Below are 21714 nucleotides of genomic sequence, written 5' to 3' on the forward strand. Positions count from 1 at the left end.
ACATGTAGCTTTAAGCCGAGTTAGGTCCCTAGAGGGACTAATTGTCAGTAGTTTAGACCACCGCAAGTTACTTAATAAACATCACGATACAAACAAACTCTCTCAATGAAATGACAAGATTGCGAAATATACCGTCTCATAGTCATAGTAACAAAGTCAATGAAAATTAACGAAAAAGTGTAAAATAAAAAAATATTAAATAAAAACAAAAAACCCGACTGCGTAAAAACCAAAAAAAAAACTAAAAAGAATAATGTATAAGCCCAGTAATTTAGAATGTTATTAAGTACTACTGAATAATTACACTGTTGAAATAGTTTTATAACCGTACACAGATAAGACAAATCATATATTCAAAAGCAGAATAGAAGGATCAACAGTCGGGGGCCCATTCAAATTTTACGGGATTCCTTGAATCAGAAAGGAATGGGCCCCGACTGTTGATCCTTCTATTCTGCTTTTGAATATATGATTTGTCTTATCTGTGTACGGTTTTAAAACTATTTCAACAGTGTAGTTATTCAGTAGTACTTAATAACATTCTAAATTACTGGGCTTATACATTATTCTTTTTAGTTTTTTTTTTTTTTTTTTTTTTTTTGTTCTTATTTAATCTTTTTTTTCTCAATTTTTTTTTTTCTCTTCCTAGCTGCTGAGAAGAATTCTAATGTTGAAGTATTTTTCAAACACAAATTTTTAGACAGCCGTTTCGATGATGGGAAATACAAAGTTTTAACGTAAGTTTCCTTTATTTGTTTTGTCAACTTTCAAAAACAAACAAACAAAAACCTTAAGTGTTCATCTAGCGACAAAAGCGACAAATTTCAAAAATCCTTTAAACCCCTAAACTCAACGACGACGCATCACAAATAAAACGAGTTTCACCAACACTTGATTATGTCTCACTCCTCTCTTCTCTATTTTTTAATCAGTTTTGAAGTGGACTCGTCCAGGAACGAATGCCTACAATCCTGAGGTGGACTATATCAAGACATTTGTTTTAAAGCAATTTATGAGATAAAAAACTCAGCAGAGTTAGCTTTGCCTAGTCTCTAGTTTGTACGAATCCCTTAAAATTGTTTTTACCGGGACTCACGACCCTAAACTTTGACCTCCACTCGAGGGCCAACAAGTCAAATTAGAGAGGAAAGAAGCTCCACTTTTTTTTTATCACCATACTAGTAAAATATTCTGAAAGTTTCAGGAAAATTGAAGGTGTCAACTATCAGGCCCCATTCACTTTGTCCAGCTTTAAAAAAAAAAAAAAAAAAAAAAAAGACTCTTAATGCGTGAGTTGTACATTTTCACAGGAAGCCTAAACGGTACACCAAGAGTTTCTTTTCACCTTTTTCATCACTCAAAAGTTTACACGTTTAGGGGGGAGGGGGGGGGGCAGCAACTGAAAAACTAATGATTTGAGTCTTTAGGCTTGAAAATGGCGGTTTCTTGCGATTCCAACCCTGGAGGTTTTGATTAGTAATTATGATAATAATCTGGGTCATTTGGTTTGACTACGCCATTTTTTTGTTATTTTTTTCCTACAATTCTTAACTATGACGTTCTGAGTAAGAATCAAGGGCACCCATATGCAAAATTACAAGGGGGGGGGGGGCTCAGATATTTTCCCCATGGTTTAGCAGGATATTTTCCTCATGGAAACCGATTTCAGAACAGATTAGAGTCATTAAAATTTGACATTTTTAATAACTTATTCATTAATTGCTTGAAAAGAAATGTTTTTACATTTTTGCTAAGAAAAAAGTACTAAAAGCAAGGCAGTTCTAATTTCTAAGGGGGGGGGACTCGAGCCCCCTCTTGCCCCCCTACATGGGCGCCCAAAGTAAGAATATTAATACAGTGAAACCTGTGTAAGTTTATCACTTGCGGTGCACTACTTTATTGGTCAACTTAAACAGGTGGTCAACTTACAGAGGTTTATTTATATGGTAATGGCTAATTCCGTGATTGATAAAAGCGGTCAAATTAGACAGGTGGTCAACTTACAAGGGTGGTCAACTTCACAAGTTTTACTGTATAAGTTTATTGCTTTGAAAATACCATTTCTTTGCAATTCTGAGCAGAAATAATATTAACCTGAGTCTTAGCTTTTGTTTACCGTTTCTTTACATTTGGCTTACGATGGTTTTATTTTATTTACTATTTATTTTTATTTTAGACCTGACGGACAAGTGCAAGAAGATTCTAGCGATATGCTAATCGGTTGCGATGGTGCATACTCGGCAGTACGAAGACAAATGCTTAAGATGCCCAGATTCAACTACAGTCAGTTCTATATTGAACATGGTTACTTGGAGCTTTGCATTCCTCCCACAGAAGATGGAGATGTGAGTAGGAATATTTGTCATTTGTTCGAGGTTTCTTTAAGGAGTTAGATTAAAATCTGTGATATTTTTCGTGGAAAGGGGAATGAAAAGGATATTTTACACGTAAAGATTTTAGAGTGGTGCCTTTTCTGTATGTGTATATGGCTCGGTCACGTTTGTGTACTTAGAGTCTTGGCTACATGAGTTCTGAAAGAAGATGTTGAATCTTAAAAAGGAAAAAAAAACTTCTTAGGGGCCTAGTTTATACATTATTTTATGTTCACAAATATTTAAAATTTAAAATCAGCAAAAAAATTAATCATCCTCTTAACCGAAAAAACTTAATTGGATGTAGTTCCGTTTTGTTATCAAATGTTTTTTTTTTTTTATTAGGTGAATTACTTTCAAAGCAGTTTAACTTTATAATACGCGAACTTCTTAAACATAATTGCTTTTAGCTTAATTTTTCCAACTGAAGCATTCAAACTGCACTCTATTGCACAAAATTGCGTAATCATAATGATTATTAGCCTTGTGCCAAATGACCTCATCCAAGGTCAAGCCTTAAATTACCAAAAGCAGACCAGAAGACTGCTGGCAAACCATTGAATCGTTATTTTCTCCACAATGTCTCTGGTAAGCAGATGCTCCAAAAAATAAAGTGAGTGATATGCTTTCATAAAATTTGACTATTGGGTTATCTATTTCTCTAACTTTGGTTACCCATTTCTTTTTTAAAATTATTACTTTTTTTGTTTTGTTTTTAGCATTGCATGTATAGCTTAGTAAAGGCGACCCACAAATGTCACACGCTCCCTTTTTTTACAATTTCAGGTTTAAATAGATTGATTGTGATTTCTCGAAATCCGGTGTTAAGAAAAGCAGGAAGAATACTCCAATGGCAATTTCATTTTCATAGAAATAAAAAGATATCCACTCAAGTCAGCCCTGTCTCATGCTCATGTTTTCCATTGACAAAATCGGGAGTAAAAATTTCTTCAAAAGTTTTGGCAAGTGGAATGGTCTAAATGTCAGCAGGGATGTATCCAGAGGGGGGGGGGGGGGGCTCGGCGGGCCGCTACCCTCCCCCCCAAACCCGAAATGTTTTGTACCGTAAAACAGAAGAAAGTTTTTTTTTTTAATTTCTAATGTCAGAAAAGGAAAATAACAAAGTTTTTTTTATTTTTAATTTTGCAGCTTTTAAACGAGTGAAAATTTTAAGAAATACAGGAAAAGCAATTCTATAGTTCCCATTAGCTGCAAAGCATACTTGAAATTTAGACCCTTAATTAGGACTTCCAACTCTCTTTCCCGATTCAAAAATTGCCGTTCCGGGCCAAGGCAGGCCCCTTGTTAGTTTGCAAGACTTGCCCTCCTTCAGAGGCGGGCACAGAAATTTCGGGGCCTGTCACAAATGACATTTTTGGGCCCCCTCCACATTGTTTATTCCTATTGTAGTCTCAATTACCCCATATTAGGCCTCAAAATACAGAATTTTATATCTATTTTTAAAATTTCCCGGGGGAGAAACCCCCGGACCCCCTGAAATTATGAATGTTCTACTCGACTTAAAGAGACACTCTCCTGTTATACTTACCACTACAAAGGTAAATAAAAAATAATAAGAAATAAAAATAACAACAGTCCAACAGTGGAATCATTAAAAATCGAGAGAAAAAAATCGTTTATGTTTTTTTTTTTTTTTTTTGCATCTATGTGTGTCTATATGTATATATGTGTGTTAGGGCAATGTGCAAATCCGGGCCCTCTCGAAAAAAATTTCTGGATACGGTCTTGATTGCCAGTAGGTATTTAAACAATATAGTTTATCATAAATTCAGATACAGAGGTAATTTAATTGCGCCGCAACCGCCTTCTGCCATGCGTACAAAAACTCGATGGGTACGTTCTTAGAAGACTCAGAATATTATTACAGTAAAACCTGTGAAGTTGACCACCCTTGTAAGTTGACCACCTGTCTAAGTTGACCGCATTTTTCAAGCACAGAATTAGCCCTTATATAAATCAACCTCTGTAAGGTAACCATCTGTTTAAGTTGACCACTAAAGTAGTGCACCGCGAGTGGTCAACTTACACAGGTTTCACTGCATTATTAATCTGAGCTTATGACTGTATCAGCCGATGACATCAGCGTACTTAACCTAAAAAACCTGACTTTTTGCTGGGTCTAGAGTTGTACTTCGATAGACTTATATTCGTTCAATATTACTGAGTTTTTAAAATAACCAAAATGATCATAATCATTATTTTCATAATAATAACAGCAATGGCGTACATAGCATGGGTGACACTCTGGGCGAAAAAATGTAGTGTAATCCTCCCCCGCCCCCTTTACAAACGCAAAAAAAAATCTTTGTAAACATGAAATTTATATTATTTTCAAAAACACAGTACACACCACAATTTTAAGTGAAATAATGTACAAAAAACAGAAAACTATGAACGATTTTTATGTAACGCCATAGACACATGTGTGCTTCTAGAGGTCAAAAAAGTAAGGGGCGTGCATGAAATTGATGACCCTTGAATTATTCAAACGTATCTCAAATAATGGGTTTCAGTTTTTTGGTATAAGAGGAAGAGACTACCAGGTCTAAGTAGCGAAAATATCAACCTGATATTGTGTATAGAATTTTCTCCAGGATGTGGGGTTGAAAAGAGGGACGTCAGGGGGGTTCCCTCCGGGAAAATTTCAAATTTGTTGTCATAAAAATGTATTTTAGCTTCTTATTTAAAAAAAAAAAAAAAAAAAACCTTGCAATCTCACTTTGAGTGTCACCCCCCAGATCGGTGACACCCGGGGCGAACCGCCCCCTGGCCCCCCGCAGTGACGCCACTGATAATAATAATAAAAGTTATTTCTTTGCAGTTTGCCATGGAGGAAAACTACTTGCACATTTGGCCAAGGCATACGTTCATGCTGATAGCGTTACCTAATCAAGACAAGAGCTACACGGTCACTCTGTTCATGCCGTTTTCCATGTTTGAAAAACTCGGCACCCCCGAAAGCCTTTTGGAATTTTTCGAAGACAATTTTTCTGATGCTGTGTCGCTCATAGGGAAGTAAGTATACGTTTGCGGGCACTGAAGCACAGGGCCGCAACTAGACTTATGTTTCGGGGAGGGTTATATAAAACACATTTCTTGAGAATTATATATGATCAATTAGAATTGATTTCATTCATTACATTCTATTATTTCTTGTTGCAACAGATTATTTAAATGAGGAGGAGATATTTCTGCTTTATGGACATTAATATGCGCAATTGCAGCAGATGATGTACGTATTTAATGAAGAAAAATTGATCTGCTGTGGGCCTTACTACTACTTTGTAAGCCTTGTAAATATACATTTGTATGAGTACACAAACCTATTTTTTTTAGCAATAAGTTACCTCCCATAAGCCAGGTATAAGGCAGAACTACATGGCAGTATACCAGACAGCCTGTTTAACACATCTAAAGACTGCAGTTTCGTTTTTATTTGAACGAATAGCTTGGGTCGAAGCTTTGCCTTTCAATTCACAAGTCGAACCACAACATGTGCGGGCACTCGCTGGTGAGATAAATTAACTTTATCTACCAGTTTGTTGGCCCTTTCAGCTTCAATGAAATGACGTCTGCCTCCAGCTCAGTCATTCACTATTCCAGACTGATGAGTCCTAACAAGAACGAGTCTGCACTCTCTGGATGTGATAACCGGGCTGTCGAGTATATTGCCATTCTTTTTAGTCAGTAAAAATAAATAATCGATTTATTTTTACTAACACAAAATAGGTTTGTGTATCCACATGCGCTCATTAGAAGTAATATTCCTTAAATATATCATTTTTTGAAACTTTTAAAATACTATATTAACTATTGAGCACGGCACTTTAAAAATAATTTTGATCTTTTTTTGTTGTCTGAGATATGAAATTGCAGCAATAATAATGATTATAACAGCAATAACAAAAACTAGCCGAGTTTCCTTAAACCGTGCTCTACAACCAGCAAAAAACAGAAAAATTGCGATCTAATATAGAAACCAATGCACTTAGCCGAAAACTCAGCTTATTCATTGTCATTTACAGGGATCGTCTAGTGACAGACTTCTTCCGCACGAAAGCGTCAGCGCTCGTTTCCATTAAAGTAAGTCTTCTCAACTAATATCACTCATAATTCACATATTAATCAACACCAGTCAAACTGCCTGATTCAAGATGGGCATGCGGGGAATGTGCCCAGGGTGTCCATAGTCGGACGGAGCCCCATAATTTGTAATTTTTTTTTTTAAAAATAACTTTCCTTCCCTGAAAGAAAATTAAAAAAAATATGTTACAGTAGAAAGTGAAAAATCTGAACTAGTGGGACCAATAGGTAGTTCGGATTTTGAAATTGTTCGGGTTTTCTCAAATAAGAACTAAAATGGAAAAATAGTACGTCATTTAATCTATCAAATTGTTTAGACAATATGTATGTATATGACAGACAATAAAGTACATAACGCTACGTAGTTACATTTCTTGACAAAATTTAACTAAAATTAACTCATTGTTTTCTGAACATTAAGGAAATTTTATCAAAATTTCATGGGAGTGCGTTTAGATTTTTGGCATTCAGATTTTGATGTTCTACAATGCATTGTCACAGTGAGATTATTTTTATAGGTGAAAGTTTAAAGAAAAAATATTATTAGGGGAACGACAATTCGAATTTTAATCATTACTTTATAGGCGGACGGTGCACCAAAAAAGTGAGGGTTCAAAGGATGTGATGGGGGAGGGGGGGGGAGCAAGGCACCTAAAGCTGACTCTTTATTTTTAATTCGACGATTGAACCTTAATGTCATTATTGATTAAATGGCCTTCTCTAAAATATTCTTGACACGGCTTCAAAATTTGGGACAAATTGCAACCGGAAACTCTCTCCTACCAATTCAAGGGTCCAGTTTAATTTTTTAAAAATAATAATGCCAGAAAAATATAAAAACACACACATTTATTTAGTCAAACTTTTCGTTAACTAATGAATCGATGAATTTTATCATTTTTCGATCGATTGTTAATTTTGAGCTTTGAAAAGTGGATGGGCAAAGCTGCTTTACTTTTAAACGTGAAGAGGCAGATACCTTCCTTGTTCCCCCCCCCCCCTTCCCCGAGCGAGCCGTCTGTAAATTACTTAACTGCTGTCTTCTTGAACTAACATTGTTAGATATGCATACAAAACACGGTCATGATTTAATTTTAAATTACTAGGGGGCTCTGCACCCTGCTCGCTAACGCTCATCAACCCCGAAGATTGCTTCGCAATCTTATTTGATTCGCAAAGATTTAAATCGTCAATTAAAATGAAACAGATTAAAAACGCATTATGAGCTCCCTTCGGATCAAAAAGCACCCCTTCCCCGGGTTTCAAAATAACCTGTACCAACTTGCAGAGCGATAAGAGGCTCCTGAGCATTGCAAAACTGCAGTTGTGTACGCTTGAACAGTCATTTTCATATTCGTGGTCTCTAGTAATATAGTTAGCTCTTTAGCTTGGGACTTGAATTGAGTTGAGTCTAAGATTTTCCGTTAAAATCGAAACCCTTAAAGTTTGTGAATGATAAAGAAGAAACAAGCGAATCGAAAAGACGTAACTATGGCAACGGCAAATAAATTATCAATAATTTTAATGGAGATGATTCGAACTTGATTTTTAACGGCTTGTAACTTTTTTTCCTGTTAAGATAGAAGCTTAGTTTTTCGACTGTAAGTCGAGTTAGATCTGGACTAAAAAAAAAAAGGTTGCTCTTTCCAGTGATGTTAGAAAGAAAACTGTGGGACAATTCTTTCGCTTTTTACTGATAGATTTAATGAAGAAAGTAGTGCATAAATTTTAGCTAAGTTTTAAAAAGTTCTAGCTAAAAACGCAAATTACTCCCGCCGTATGTAAGTTAGAGCATTAAAACAAATTGCGTAGAACGTGGAAAATTCTATCCTTTAAAACGATACATAATATTAATATGTGCAAATAATTTTTCACCTCTATAATAGGCAATAATAGGCAATTTACGCAAAATTTGAGCTTAATTAATAATTATAATAATAATTCGAATTTTAAAAAACAAAACCCCAAGTGCAAACCACCGGGGTTCGAAGTAATTTTGTACAAAATTTCAAGGCTGTAGGTGCTATGGGGTCTCCTGGACGCAGGCCCGCCACAGACTTCCTTCCAGAATTTCTCTGAAACCTTACCTTTTTTTAATATAAAAAACAGATTATACTTTCGTTTTTGTTTTTCTAATGATCAAAATAATATCCAGGGCTCACACTAGCAAAGGTGTGTAAAATTGCTGCAAAAGTTAAACGTCATAGATTCATTCTATCACGTGACCTGGTGGTCCCAATCCAACCATTTCCTATTTGGAGGACGTTCTCTAGAAATACACACATGCCTTTGAAACTAACCTGTGCAAATTTTCAGCATCCGAGACACAAATCATGAGGATCTAGGATACCTCAAAGAGAGAAAAAAAAAAGTGTGCTTCAAAATGGTTTATAATGGGGGAACCGTGAAAAACATGGCAATTTGTTTCACAAAGCAAGCGGATCCGCCATTTTGGAGCCCACCCCTTTTTTTTTCGATCCTAGATCTCTAAGATTTGGGTGTTGAAAACTGAAAATTTGTACAGGTGAGTTTCAGAGGCATATCTGTATCTTGGTAAAATTTCGTTCAAATCGGAGATGGTCGAGTGGAGACGACGTGTCACTTGACATGGACTGACTCAGCTTTTGATGCAACTTTTGCTACTTGTTTCCCTTTCCCGCCAAAGACAGCACGACTCAACTTATGTCTGGCGCTCACAGCCTCTTGCTCTATTCATTTGTCTGCTCATCTTTGTTAAGCTGTCAGTTTTCCAAAACAAAAGTGCCGAATTTCTTCTACCCGATATTTATTTTAACAACCAAAAGTATCACTCATGAAACAGACATATACAATTTAAAAAAAAAAAAAAATGAAACATGAAAATATATCGAAAAACCGTTTAGTTAGCTTACCAACTCTGCAATGCGACCGTTCTTTCATTTCAGTGCAATCCTTACCATGTGAATGATAAGGTACTTCTGTTGGGCGACGCAGCACACGCCATGGTTCCTTTCTACGGCCAAGGAATGAATGCTGTAAGTATACCACTCCTTTAATAGGTTAGTTCAACATTTCAATGAAAGATCAAATAGCTATACAACGCAATATACATACCGACAGCCCGGTTATGACATCCAGAGGTAGCAGTTTCATCGTTGTTACGGAGTCTGGAATACTCAGTAACCGAGCTGGAGGCAGATGTCATCTCATCGAATTTGAGAGTGCCAACAAACTGGAATCTTAAATAACACACCAGCGAGAGTCCGCAACAATAGTGCGGTTCAACTCGTCAATTGAAGGCAAAGCTTTGCAGTAAGTTACTGCCCAGGCTAAGGCGGAAGCGTAGCCTATGAGGATGCAACGCACAGATTCTCGTAGACTACGGCAGAACAGCCCAATGATGACATCCAGACTGCAGTGTCGTCCTTTCAATCTCTGGGTGTCATAACAGGGTTGCCAGTGTATTGCGTGTTTTGCCTTAGCTCTTTCTTAAAGGTGGTGACTTTTTCCTGCTTATAAGCAACTCAATATTTACGTTTGTAGCACACATTGATAGGAAAAGTATTTCTCACTAATACATTAAATCAGGCAATTTTATTTCACTGTGATGATGATAAATGTTTGACCTCTGATTTTTTCACCCAAACTGAGATTTTTCTTCAATAAAGGAAGGATATACTATGAAGCATTATTTTTAATTAAAAAATTATTGTTATAAATTAGAAAGCATTTAAAAAAATCTGCTTTATACTTATTTCGCAGATTTTTTTATTATATATATGTGTGCAAAAATAAGGTTGCTATTTTCTGTTGCAGAACTTTTTCTTGAATTGCATTAGAAAAGCTTTCAAAACTAATCTAATAAGAATTTTTCTTTTTTTTTAAGTGGTTCGAGGAAATTATGTCACCAATATTTATATATTTTTTAATTATTATTTCAGGGATTTGAGGACTGTGAGATACTTTCTCAACTTCTGGAGGCCTACAGTTATAACTTAGGTAAATATTTTGCTTTGTTAAAAGTTCTAATCTAATTCAATATGACCCGAGTTCTCAACCTTTCAGGCTCTAAATCCCCCTTTGAACGTTGATGTGAGGTCAGTCCCCCTTATTTGGAAAATAAAATTACAATAATCAGAAACTGAAGCTAGGTAGGATTGGCTTTTAAACAAAATAAAAATTTAAATAATTTCCCTCACAAAATTAAAAATATTTCTGCTCATAACTTCATTTTGAAGCATAATATAAAAAGAGCATATGAGGCAATTACCTATACACTGCATTGCTGGCATATTTCCTTGAAGCTTACAGATCATTACCAAACATATGATCAAGCAGGTATCTTCCATCTATTACATATGAGGCAGCGAGAAGCAAAGGGATGTAAGTGGCAAAATTAAAAATTTGGAGATAACCAGTACACGTGGTAGGTGAACCTCTTCCCTGTCTTGGGGCAAGAGGTAGTACTAGTAGCCCTGATAGTTGCTGCTATGCAGCATGATTTAGAAAAAAATTTCAATGCAAGCCTACCTGGGTTGTTATCTTAAAAAGCGTTTTACTCAAAACTTGAAAATATCCACTTACATCCCTTTGCTTCTCACTGCCTCATATGAAGTCAAAGAAACAAGTAAAAATTTTTTGAGGTAATCTAGGAGAGGTTGGTGCCCCCCTCTCCCCCCCCCCCCCAAAGCCACTTTTTCAGCATTACTGAAAGCACTGGCACAATTATTTAATACAACATATGACCACAAAGTTGAGTAAATTATAGTTTATTTTACTATTCATTTCATTTTAGCAGTATACGAGCCTTTTGCCATAGTAGAAATGGCATGGTACGGTGAACATCGTCAAGTGTTGCGCAAGAGTATTATTTACAACAAGAAAATCGCCCGTCAAGGTATGACGGGTGAAAATTGCTTCTACATTTGAACGAAGCAGTTGCCTGTTTGGTGATATTTTGATAGCCCTAACTCCAGTGGATTAACCCTAAACTCCAGTAGATAGAGTTCATTGTTGACCATTTTTACGTTTCTTCATTATCCTAAAATGACAGTATTACCAGTTAAACAGTCAAGTTACCGGATACAGTTCAACCCAGTCAAAATAAAACATTTCCCTGCATTTCAAATATTACCAAAAAATATTATCAAATTATCATGTGCCGTGGCGCAAGTTTCATTATTGATGACGTCGGCGTTACTCGATCATTCGCTATTATATATATATATTAGAGCCGCTATATGCATAGGTGGCCTTAATATACATGAGGATGACGGTTTTTTGATTACTACTCAGCAAGAATTTCGTGTTCGGGAACAACTTGGCCGACAGGATCCTGTTCCAGATAGAAAAATTTCATGTTTGAGCATCAAACTTTACAGCCACAGGTACTAAAACAAAAACGCCAGGGTGAGCTCAGATCGTTACAACGCTGAAAAATGTAACGCATATGAAAACGTCCATCCATGAATCTCCATGCCCATAGCGTTTAGCACATAAACCTGATACTGGCCTGTGATTTTCTGTTAAGAATGTAAAAAAAATCCTGAACAATAATCTTTGTAACGTTATAGTTTTTCTTTCCTAGCCTAACAGGATCATGTAGGCCAAGTTGGAAGCAAGTGTTAAATTCTTGCTTACTACAAGAAATCACCATTGGGAATGCATTCTTCCACAACACATGACGACGTTCACCGCACCATGCCATTGCTACTTCTGTGTAATTATACTGCTGTTTATCGATACCACTTCTACCACCATATCTCCACCACAACACACACAGCGCTCTTCTCCAAATACGGGAGGTTGATAGGCCGCACCCTGCGCATAGTGATTAAAACAAAAGAAATAAAAATGCTGGCCCATTATGTCCAAAGGAACGGGTTCAAACCCGGCTCTAGTCAATGGACTTTCAAGATGCAAAAAAAAAAAAAAAATAAATAAATAAATAAATAAAATAAAATAAAATAAAATCAGCGTTCATGTCGTATGAATAAGCGGCATCTAAAAGATCCCTCGAGTATTAGTTTGGTCTTGAATACTTAAGGCAAAATTAAATTCCTGGTGTAGGTTTGCATCGAAGAGAGCCCAGGTGCGTCCACTTGGTGGAGAAACTTGGTTGGTGTCAAAATTATATGGTAAGGGTTTTACGCCGATAGGTCAGCAAATGGTGAGAAACCAATTTGCAGTCCCATTATTTACAAAAGAAGAAAAACCTAAGATTTTTGAAAAGTACTTAGTTGTAGTAAAAACTTAGCTAAAACCTAAAGGTAAAAATTGCATTATAAATTCTATTTAAAATCACGTTTTTGTCTGAGAATGATAACTGATGGCTTACTTCCACTACATTTTAATTTTAGCAAAGACATTTCTCATCTTGAATTTCTAAATCTAAAAATAAATGTTTGTCTGTATGTCATCCATGAACTCAAAAACTACCCGGCAGATTTGGCTGAAACTTTCACCGTTTGTTATTTTTGGTACTGGGAATGTTTATAGGCCAGTTCGAAAAAAATCCGATCGATAGTTCCTTTTTTATTCCAATTTAAGTCACAATCCGTTGGATAAATACGAATAAAATTATCGGCTGCAGAAATTAATTCGCGTGAAAGATCTCATTGATAAGAAGTTAGCTGTAGCCATTTTTCTTGAGTTTGAACAAATAAATTCTTTCTTTATTGTTTTATGGCTTTTCATGCAACGGGGGAAATTAAAACATTTTCTATTTGATATTTTTAGCGATTGATTGATCTTGCAAACTGCGTGAGTACAAAATTTGAGTATAGTCACGGCTTCACTTGATACCTGGACCGATTATTATGAAAATTGCTATATATATGTATTTTTCCACGGAGAAGGTGCATAATATGCTCATTGAAGCCACTCGCCACCAGGCGGCACTGCAGAGTAGCAACTTCTGCCCCGTTCAACCGATTGTCATGAAAATCAGTATAATGATGTATTTTTTTTGTTGGCGTAGGAACGCGCGTCGGGTACAGCTAGTAGAAAATAAAATAGCTCCATTTATTTCATTAATAAAGGTTTCTTTTTCTTTCCTTTCCTTTTTTTTTTTTTTGTCTTAGAAAAAGTTTTACCAGCATTTACGGATAATCGAAACGTTGATGCTGAAGCCATCTGTGACTTAGCTATGTACAACTACGTAGAGGTGAGTATTTTTCATTTTCAAAAAAGAAGTTTTTTATTGCCAATAACGTAGTAGTACAATAACCAAGAAACTTCGTGAAAAAAGAAAATATCAGATTAGACCCAAAATGAAGCTATATAAAGGCAGCGGTCGGTCGTCAAACCGGAGCGACACAATTTTCATTCAAATTTCAATAAAAAAAAATTTCATTTTAATCAATCCGAACGAATTTCGGATCGATTTTTCGGCATATCTGTATGTATACGAACGTAAAGATAACCGCAGTATCTATTTTGCCATACCAGAGCTCATTCAAACCAGCTTTGCTGTGAAGCCTATATGCGCGTATGTGTGTACGTGTGTATGCACTCATCTACGTGTCTCAATAACTCGAAAACTGTTAGCCTTACAAGGCTGAAATTTCGTATGTAGGATTTGCGGTAAAAAGTAATTGCATCAATTTTGCCAGTACTTTTTACCGTAAAAACCTGTTTTACTGTTGAATACCAGTAGAGAAAACAAGAACGCCGTAGCCAGCTGCGTTGATTAATAGAAGAAACGAAGTACTAGCAGTGGGATACGAACTTGCTTTCTCATTACTCGTAAGCGGACAACTTTCTTAAGTTTAGCAGACTTAATTCAGTTTGATAATTTTTACAATAAAAAAATAAATAAATAAATAAATAAAATTGGGCAAAACGGTGCGCTGTTATACTGAATGGATGGTTTATTTTTCGTCTCAGTCATTTATTTTTCCGGTACTATTTACTGTAAAAAAAATCTCTGTATCGTAAATACTGTTCTGCAGTAATATTTAACTTAAAATTTCTTGGAATTTTAACAGTGTAGCTATTTTATGAATTTTTAAATAAATCTATTCTTGCTTTTTTTAAAAAAACTGATGTTGTACTGTAACGTTCTGCTATTAAGTCTTGAAACTTAGAGTTATAAATATTTTATGGTTTTCATTTTCAGATGAGGCACCTTGTCACCTCAAAAAAGTTCTTGTTGCGAAAAAAAATAGACAACGCACTATATACGTTTTTCCCAAATGCGTGGATCCCCTTGTACAGTATGGTAAGACAAGCTTTTTTTTTAAAATGTTTCTTATATAACATGTACTATAAATTGGAAACTTTGACATTTAGGTACTTTTTTTGGGAACATTTTAAGGAAACATCTATATCGGTTATTGAGAAAATGGTAGGAAATAAATGGGTAAAAAAATACAGGTCAAATTGAACTTTATTAGAACCTAAAACATAAAATTTTGCTAGATAAAGTTCTTGTAACTTTTACGTAGTTATTTCTTTTCTCAAATACTACTACATAGTTCTCGTGTCGCTTCATCAAGTGACACCTGATGAAGCGACATTCAAAGCTTTACCAAAGAAAGGTGGATTTTTAAATACATCTATAAATTATTTCCTTGCCTTATTATAACATCAGACAGTAGAAATCTTCTCAACGATAGAAATTGAGGGGATGGGGGGGGGGGAATAGAGATTGCTGAAAAGGAAGCTTAAGAATTGTTTAAAGATGTGATAGTAATCTAGTTTCCGGTCAGTAAGAAAGCTCTTAACTTTATATCAGATTTGAGAACCTTCTGCAGAAGTACCCAATCTCTGGCCGTTTCATAAGCATAAATTCGCATTTGGACTGTTTTCCTGAACTGTAAAGCGAAGTATCTGTAAATTTTTCTTTCTTTTTTTTTTGCTATTGTACTTAAGCATATACAGTGAAAGCTTGCTTATTTGTTTTCCGATGCACGAAAAAAGCGTCAAACTCCAACATTTCCCTATTAGTCCAGTCAATAGGTAGAAAAAAACGGGCTCGCCTTACAAAAAATGGGGTCAAAGATTTTATTTTTTAAATTTGTGTATACTAGTGCCAATATGAAAAAACCAAGTTATCCAACACGAAAGACCTCGGGAGAACTTTTAGGGGCCGAAAACCCCCAAAAATGTGGGACTTTTTGTAGTATTTTCAAAATATCTCAAAAATGGTTAAAATTACAAAAAAAACTTCCAATGCAAATGTTAAAGAGGATTAAATTTCCTTCAACTTTTGTCATTACAACATTTTTGTAGCATGAAAAGCAAGCGAGTTACAGCTTCTTGAAAGTCACACTTTTTCTGAACCCCTTCAGCGAAGTGCGTGAAAGCGCATTGGATAACGGAAGAAAAAAGGAGAAACGCCGGCAGTCTGACCTTGGAAAATCGTTTGTCTTTCACAGCTGAGGGTAAATGCCTCCGTTCCCTTTAACTTAAACAAAACACCCCCATTCCATCCCCCCCCCCCTTTTTTTCCCCAAATGAAATGAATCGACTCAATAGCTACTCATGTTGGTCACTTCATGGTTTGAGCGAGAGTATGTTTTATCAATTTGTGTGTTCTGAATTACAATTTTTTTTCTAGAAATGAATACGCCTGACCAAGGTGTTATTTTTATTATTATCATTATTATTTTCGAAATCAGTTTGCATGAATGCGAAATAATGATTGTGAAGGAGAAGGGAACAGAAAATCTTCAAAGATGCAGCGCAAAACGGCAAAATGAATAACATCAGCGTTTTTTGAAGTTCTTAAAAGAAGTGACAATTCACACTGCCTGTCACAAATGCTATATCAATGAGCAATCAATCTCTTCCCTTGAAGTAATGGTTGAATCTAACATGTTAACTAAATTCCTCAAGAAAGATTTCTGGCAAATTATAACAAAAAGAATTGTTTTATTCTTCTTCTTGAGATATATTTCGAAGAGTGGCATTGAAGTCAGGCATACTCAAGATGATGCCGACTGACTTACTGCTCTTTCAAAGGCAAAAGAAATTGAAAAGGTTGTTATAGTGGGCGAGAGGACTGATGACAGCTTTAGGACAGCCTTTCAGCAACTTGTTCTTCTTAAACCTGGAAAAGTGAATGCTTGTGATTTCTTTCCCTCACTAAATCTTTTAAGTTTGACCCCAGCAATATTCTTTTCATCCATGCTTTTAGTGGGTGTGATACGACTTCGGCAATCTTTGGCCAAGGCAAAATTAAGTTGTACAAAATAGTCAAAAAAAATAAAAAATCCTGAAATTAAGGAAGCTATTGAAGTATTTATGGACCCAATCTGTCATCATGATGCCTTCCTTAGCTGCAACTGGTGAAAACATTTTGCAAATATTATACACAGGTGACGTAAAGTATTTGAACCTATCTTTGGATACTTTGCAATTTAATCTTTTTATAAAACTAGTATACAGGGCTAAGATAAATCTTGCAGGGCTACCTCCAACGTGCGGGGAGAGGGGGGGGGGATGCTGGACGTTATCACTCATATCGGTTCTACCACCAAATTCAAAGTTGGTTGAGCAACATAATTGATCCAGAGAAATGGTGTTGGGAATGGAGGACGCAAGGTCTAATGCATGTTGACACGAAAAGAGATTCAGTTACTCAGAATCTTTTGAAGATTGTATCTTGTACTGCAAGAAAAATTGTATTGGAGCCTGTTCTTGTCACAAGGCAGGTTTAAAATGCTCCAGCACGTGCAAACACTGCAGTGGCACAAATTGTGAAAATGTTGCAGAACTTTCATCTTTGGATGAGACTGCTGAAGAAGATGATTTGTTCCAGGAGCTTTTGGAATTACCGCAACAAGTAGATGAGCAATTAAAGGACCACAGCTTCTTTCTACCTCCTACAGATTCTGAACCGAGAGAACCTGGACCTTCAAAATGACTTCGAAGAAGATAAACAGCGTATTTTGTTGTCATTTCTCTATTTGCTTTAAGGTCGAATGAATCTCTCTGTAATTTAGATGTATGTATTAATCTTCTACAGTTGGATTTTCATTTTGTAAGGTAATTCTTTTGGTTTTTTCATGCCTCAAAAAGTCAGTTTCTGCAGAATTTTTTTAAAGTGTTCATTACGTATTACTATTGCACCTTTATTTATTCATTTTTATGTCTATTGTTTGCTTATTATCACCCTAATATTTATTCATTCACATTTATATTCGAATATTGCATTTTCGCTTGTAATAGAATAGATGATACGAATTATGTGCTTTAAATGAATAAGAAGATTATGTAATTCAATTACAAACTGCAATATAAATCATATGTTATTGGAGTCTGACTGAAGACTACCTCTGTCAGACTAGAAATATTAGTTCGTGAGCGGTGGGGGAGGGTTTATTATTATTATTGTATCAGAGCATAGGATGCATGACTGTGTTGATTGTTTGCTTATTAGCTGCCTAATATTCATTCCTTCACATTAATATTTAAAAATCGCATCTTTGTTTGCAATAATTAGACTAGAATGTACGAACTATATCCCTCAAATGAATGTACATATTGTGTAATCCAGTTACAAATAACAATATATCATCTATTATTGGAGTCTGATGAAGACTACCTCTGTCAGATCAGAAAAGTTAGTTCGTGAGCAGTGGGGAAGGTTTTTATTATTATTATTATTATTGCATCGTCGTATGTGCTTCAAATGAATGCGTATATATGTATTTCAGTTTCATAATACATCGTTTGTTTTTGGAGTTTAGTGGGAACTAATCTGTCAGCCAGAATTGCTACTGTGTCCAGCGGGGGGGGGGGGGGGAGGTGAGCAAGAAACTCAAACTACTCTAACTGTCGAAAAGCTCTCTGAAACTAAAGTTTATATTCAAGTTCTAATAACTATGACGCCTTGCTTTCAGTGTGAAAGCTTTTTTTTTTTTTTGGAGTGGAGGAAAACTACCTATTTTCAAAGAACTATAGCAAGCTTGTTATTTGTGCTACAAAAAAGTTGTAAATACAAATTGTAGGAAATTTTATGTTCTTTAACCTTTACATTTAAAACTTTTTTCCAAGTTGAACCATTTCGGAGATATTTTGGAAAAAACAAAAAAAGTCATAAATTTTTGTGGTTTTTCGGCCCCCAAAAGTTCTCCCGGGGTCTTTCGTGTTGTATAACTTGGTTTTCCCATGTCGGCACCAATATGTACAAATTTAAAAAAATAAAATCTTTGACCCCATTTTTTGCAAGGTAAAATGTATCTATTGACTGGACTATATTGTTAATAAGGAATCCAAAACGCGTTTCTTCAAGTACCTCAAAAGCTCATTTCGGCAGATACTGCGCTTTACATTCCCATGGCAGAATACAAGTGGTGTTAATTTTATATTACTTCTATGGTATTATATTACTTACTGGTGGTACCCGCACGGCTTTGCTCGTAATAAAAAAAATTAAAAGGTCTTTTGATTCGCCTGTGAATTTACAAATAATGTATGGTGAATTTTCTCGCCAATTGGCTTGTACCCATGTTACAGTTCCATGTTATGATAATTTCGCATCTCGCCAATTGGCTTGTGCCCATGTTACGGTTCCGCGTTATGATAATTTCGTAATTTACTCGTTCATCTTATGATAATTTTGTTCTTAAAATTGGAATAGAAAAAGAACCACATCGAATTTTCGAAAAATCGCTTAAAGGTGCACACCCCCATGCTACAAACTAACTTTGCGCCAAATTTCATGAAAATCGGCATCACGCGGCTATGCGCGTCACAGGGATCCAGACATCCTACAGACATCCAGACAGAGAGACTTTCAGCTTTATTATTAGTAAAGATTTGATTTCCATAAATGAACATGATATTCTTTGATTTAAGTATATCATTAAAGCATATGGTGTGCTCTTTAACTATAGAAACTTTTGTCTTTTTCATACCTATGTGGTTCTTCATTTCTTTAAAGAACATTTCTTTTCACAGGTAACGTTTTCGAAGCTGCGGTATTCCCATTGCATTTCCCGAAAACAAATGCAGGATAAGGTAACAAAGCATGATTATTTTTTCATAATGTAGTCTGATGTGAAGGTAAATATAGAGAGAAAAAATAATTTTTCAAATTAAGTGTTCCGTTTTACCTTTGTGAGAGTATCTGAGAAAGCAAATGGAAAAATAAAGCATGCCAAAGAACTTTTCTTCAAGTTTTTAAGATTATATTGAGATTGACTAGAATAAAGTATTTAGCTTCGTTTCTTAACTTTTTTTTTCTTTTTCGAAGTATGTTTTAAAGCATACAAAATACGGAGAATGCTCCGTCTTGTGAATATGCATGAAGTAGTATCCAACTTGTAAATTCAATTCTATACATACATTAGTTTTAATTTGGAATCAGCGCTATTCTGGTTCACACACCATTTATATTCCCGTTCTTAACGCTTAACCTGCTTTTAAAAGAGAGAGAGAGAAAGCGAAAAGATGAACGTTCAGGGGGGCTGCCCCGCCCCCGTAATGACATACAGAAGTAATAACTGTGAGAAAAAACATTCTCAACTCCCAAGAAAAGAGTTTTGTGAAAAAAATTGACAAAAATATGCTGCATTCTTTTCTTTCTTTCTTCTTTTAAACCTGTTCAACATTGAATACTTAAAAAACAAAAGAAAATAAAAATAAACAATAAGTTGGCTAAAATGGTTATATTGCTTCAACCAAGACATTTAAACGAAAATAAAATCGTTAAATTCAGTGTTACATTGAGGGCATTTTAGTTGTAACTCAGCTTCGTATTTTACTTTTCCTACGTTTACACTTACTCTAGCTGAAATCATATGCTTAAATATTGCTGATTTACCTATTAAAAAACCTTAATAGTTCAAATTCACTAAATGCTCCTCACGGTACCTTTCCGTTGTAGGTACGCCGCGTTTCACGACACTATTTAATCTTGACGATTATTTTTCATTTTATTTATAGTCGCCATGATTGGTCAAAGTTACTAAAAAACTACTTAATTAAAGATACCATACATTATTTTGTCTTGTCAATGCAATTTTAAACTAAAAGTTCTATTAAAAATGTAAATTAATACATTAAATAACTAAATTAAGCCATTAAATACAAAATAATTCACCGAATAAAAAACCAAGCTATTAAATAACATATAAAAATCTGTTGAAAAAAATTCACCAAATCCTCTTTAATGATTTATTAGCATGTAAAACAATCTGTCAAATAAATACATAGATTCATAAATCATCATTTAAAGTTCCATTAAAATGTAAGATTAGAAAGCGAGGAGCAAACATGGCGACGATGTAAACGTAAGTTCTCAATTTCGCCAAGTTGGAAAGTAAGCAAGTCGCCAAGTCAAGTGACGTAACTATAACGGTAAATGTACCATCTTAACAATTTGAGTGTGAATTTGTAGTCGTTTTCACTGCAATTGAATTTTAGTTTGGCTTTAGGAAAACTTTTAAAATTATAAATTTTTAACCAATTAAAATTATTACATGAAATAATTGGAAGTCGAAGCTTCATGTTCTGTTGCATTCTCTCTCTAGATTCTGGAATCTTTCATGTGGTCCCTGGCAATGGTTGTATTTTCCTCCGTCTTCTTCATAGTCTTTTACGGATGAAAGCTCCTCGAAGCACTCTCTCACTATTTTTGTACAGCCCATACTAAACTTAATGTAAAAATTAACTTTCAGAACTTTGTCATTTAAATAAAATGAAGTATATTTTGTATTTTTTTGTTTGTTTGTTTTGGTTGTAACAATACCAACTAATTTTCAGTAGTATAGAGAGTTGCTACGTATAGTTTTTCTTTTGTAAATTTTGAAAATGAATACTTTACGTAAGTAAGGTATACCGGAGCTAGATGTTATAGTTGGTACAAAATTTTTAAATGTTTTTTTCTTGAAATAACCACTGCGAGTATTTACACGAAACATTATTTTAAGTTAACTGTAACTTATGTGGATCCGTAAGGTAGTTCTTAAGGAGTTTCAAAGTAAATTGAGATCTTCTCTTTAAACTCTTCAATATATCGATAGATCGAATTTTTGTAATTTTTTTGAGTTAGCATATATTATTGGATGGTTTTATAGTTAGATGTTACTGACGCTATAGTATGTTAGATATTACAATACATTATAAAAGATATATATCATAAAAGATGTTGCAGGATGAAAAGTATATCTTTTTGCTACAATGGCATCGCAGATAGAACATTTTCTAGTGTCAAAATAAATTTGGTTATACAATAGTGTTATTTTTTCAAAATCGTTGAATTTCTTGAGAGAATTTTAATGTTAAAAATTAGTATTGAATTTTCGAT

The 21714-nt window shown here is 34.9% G+C and overlaps 1 protein-coding gene across 1 annotated transcript in view; it reads left to right on the plus strand.

Annotated features, from left to right (window-relative positions):
• Positions 1 to 21122, plus strand: part of LOC129221511 (kynurenine 3-monooxygenase-like) — a 73753-nt gene extending 52631 nt beyond the window's left edge. Inside the window, exons 5-14 of the mRNA XM_054856002.1 lie at positions 650 to 737; positions 2177 to 2345; positions 5215 to 5408; positions 6419 to 6476; positions 9401 to 9490; positions 10397 to 10454; positions 13538 to 13620; positions 14575 to 14676; positions 19365 to 19424; positions 20939 to 21122. Of these exons, the coding sequence (XP_054711977.1) occupies positions 650 to 737; positions 2177 to 2345; positions 5215 to 5408; positions 6419 to 6476; positions 9401 to 9490; positions 10397 to 10454; positions 13538 to 13620; positions 14575 to 14676; positions 19365 to 19424; positions 20939 to 21013 (977 nt within the window). The 3' untranslated portion in view covers positions 21014 to 21122. The remainder of the gene's footprint in view (positions 1 to 649; positions 738 to 2176; positions 2346 to 5214; positions 5409 to 6418; positions 6477 to 9400; positions 9491 to 10396; positions 10455 to 13537; positions 13621 to 14574; positions 14677 to 19364; positions 19425 to 20938) is intronic.
• The last annotated feature ends 592 nt before the right edge of the window (positions 21123 to 21714 follow it).

Source organism: Uloborus diversus, chromosome 4 (assembly GCF_026930045.1).
Source record: "Uloborus diversus isolate 005 chromosome 4, Udiv.v.3.1, whole genome shotgun sequence".
Lineage (NCBI taxonomy): Eukaryota > Metazoa > Arthropoda > Arachnida > Araneae > Uloboridae > Uloborus > Uloborus diversus.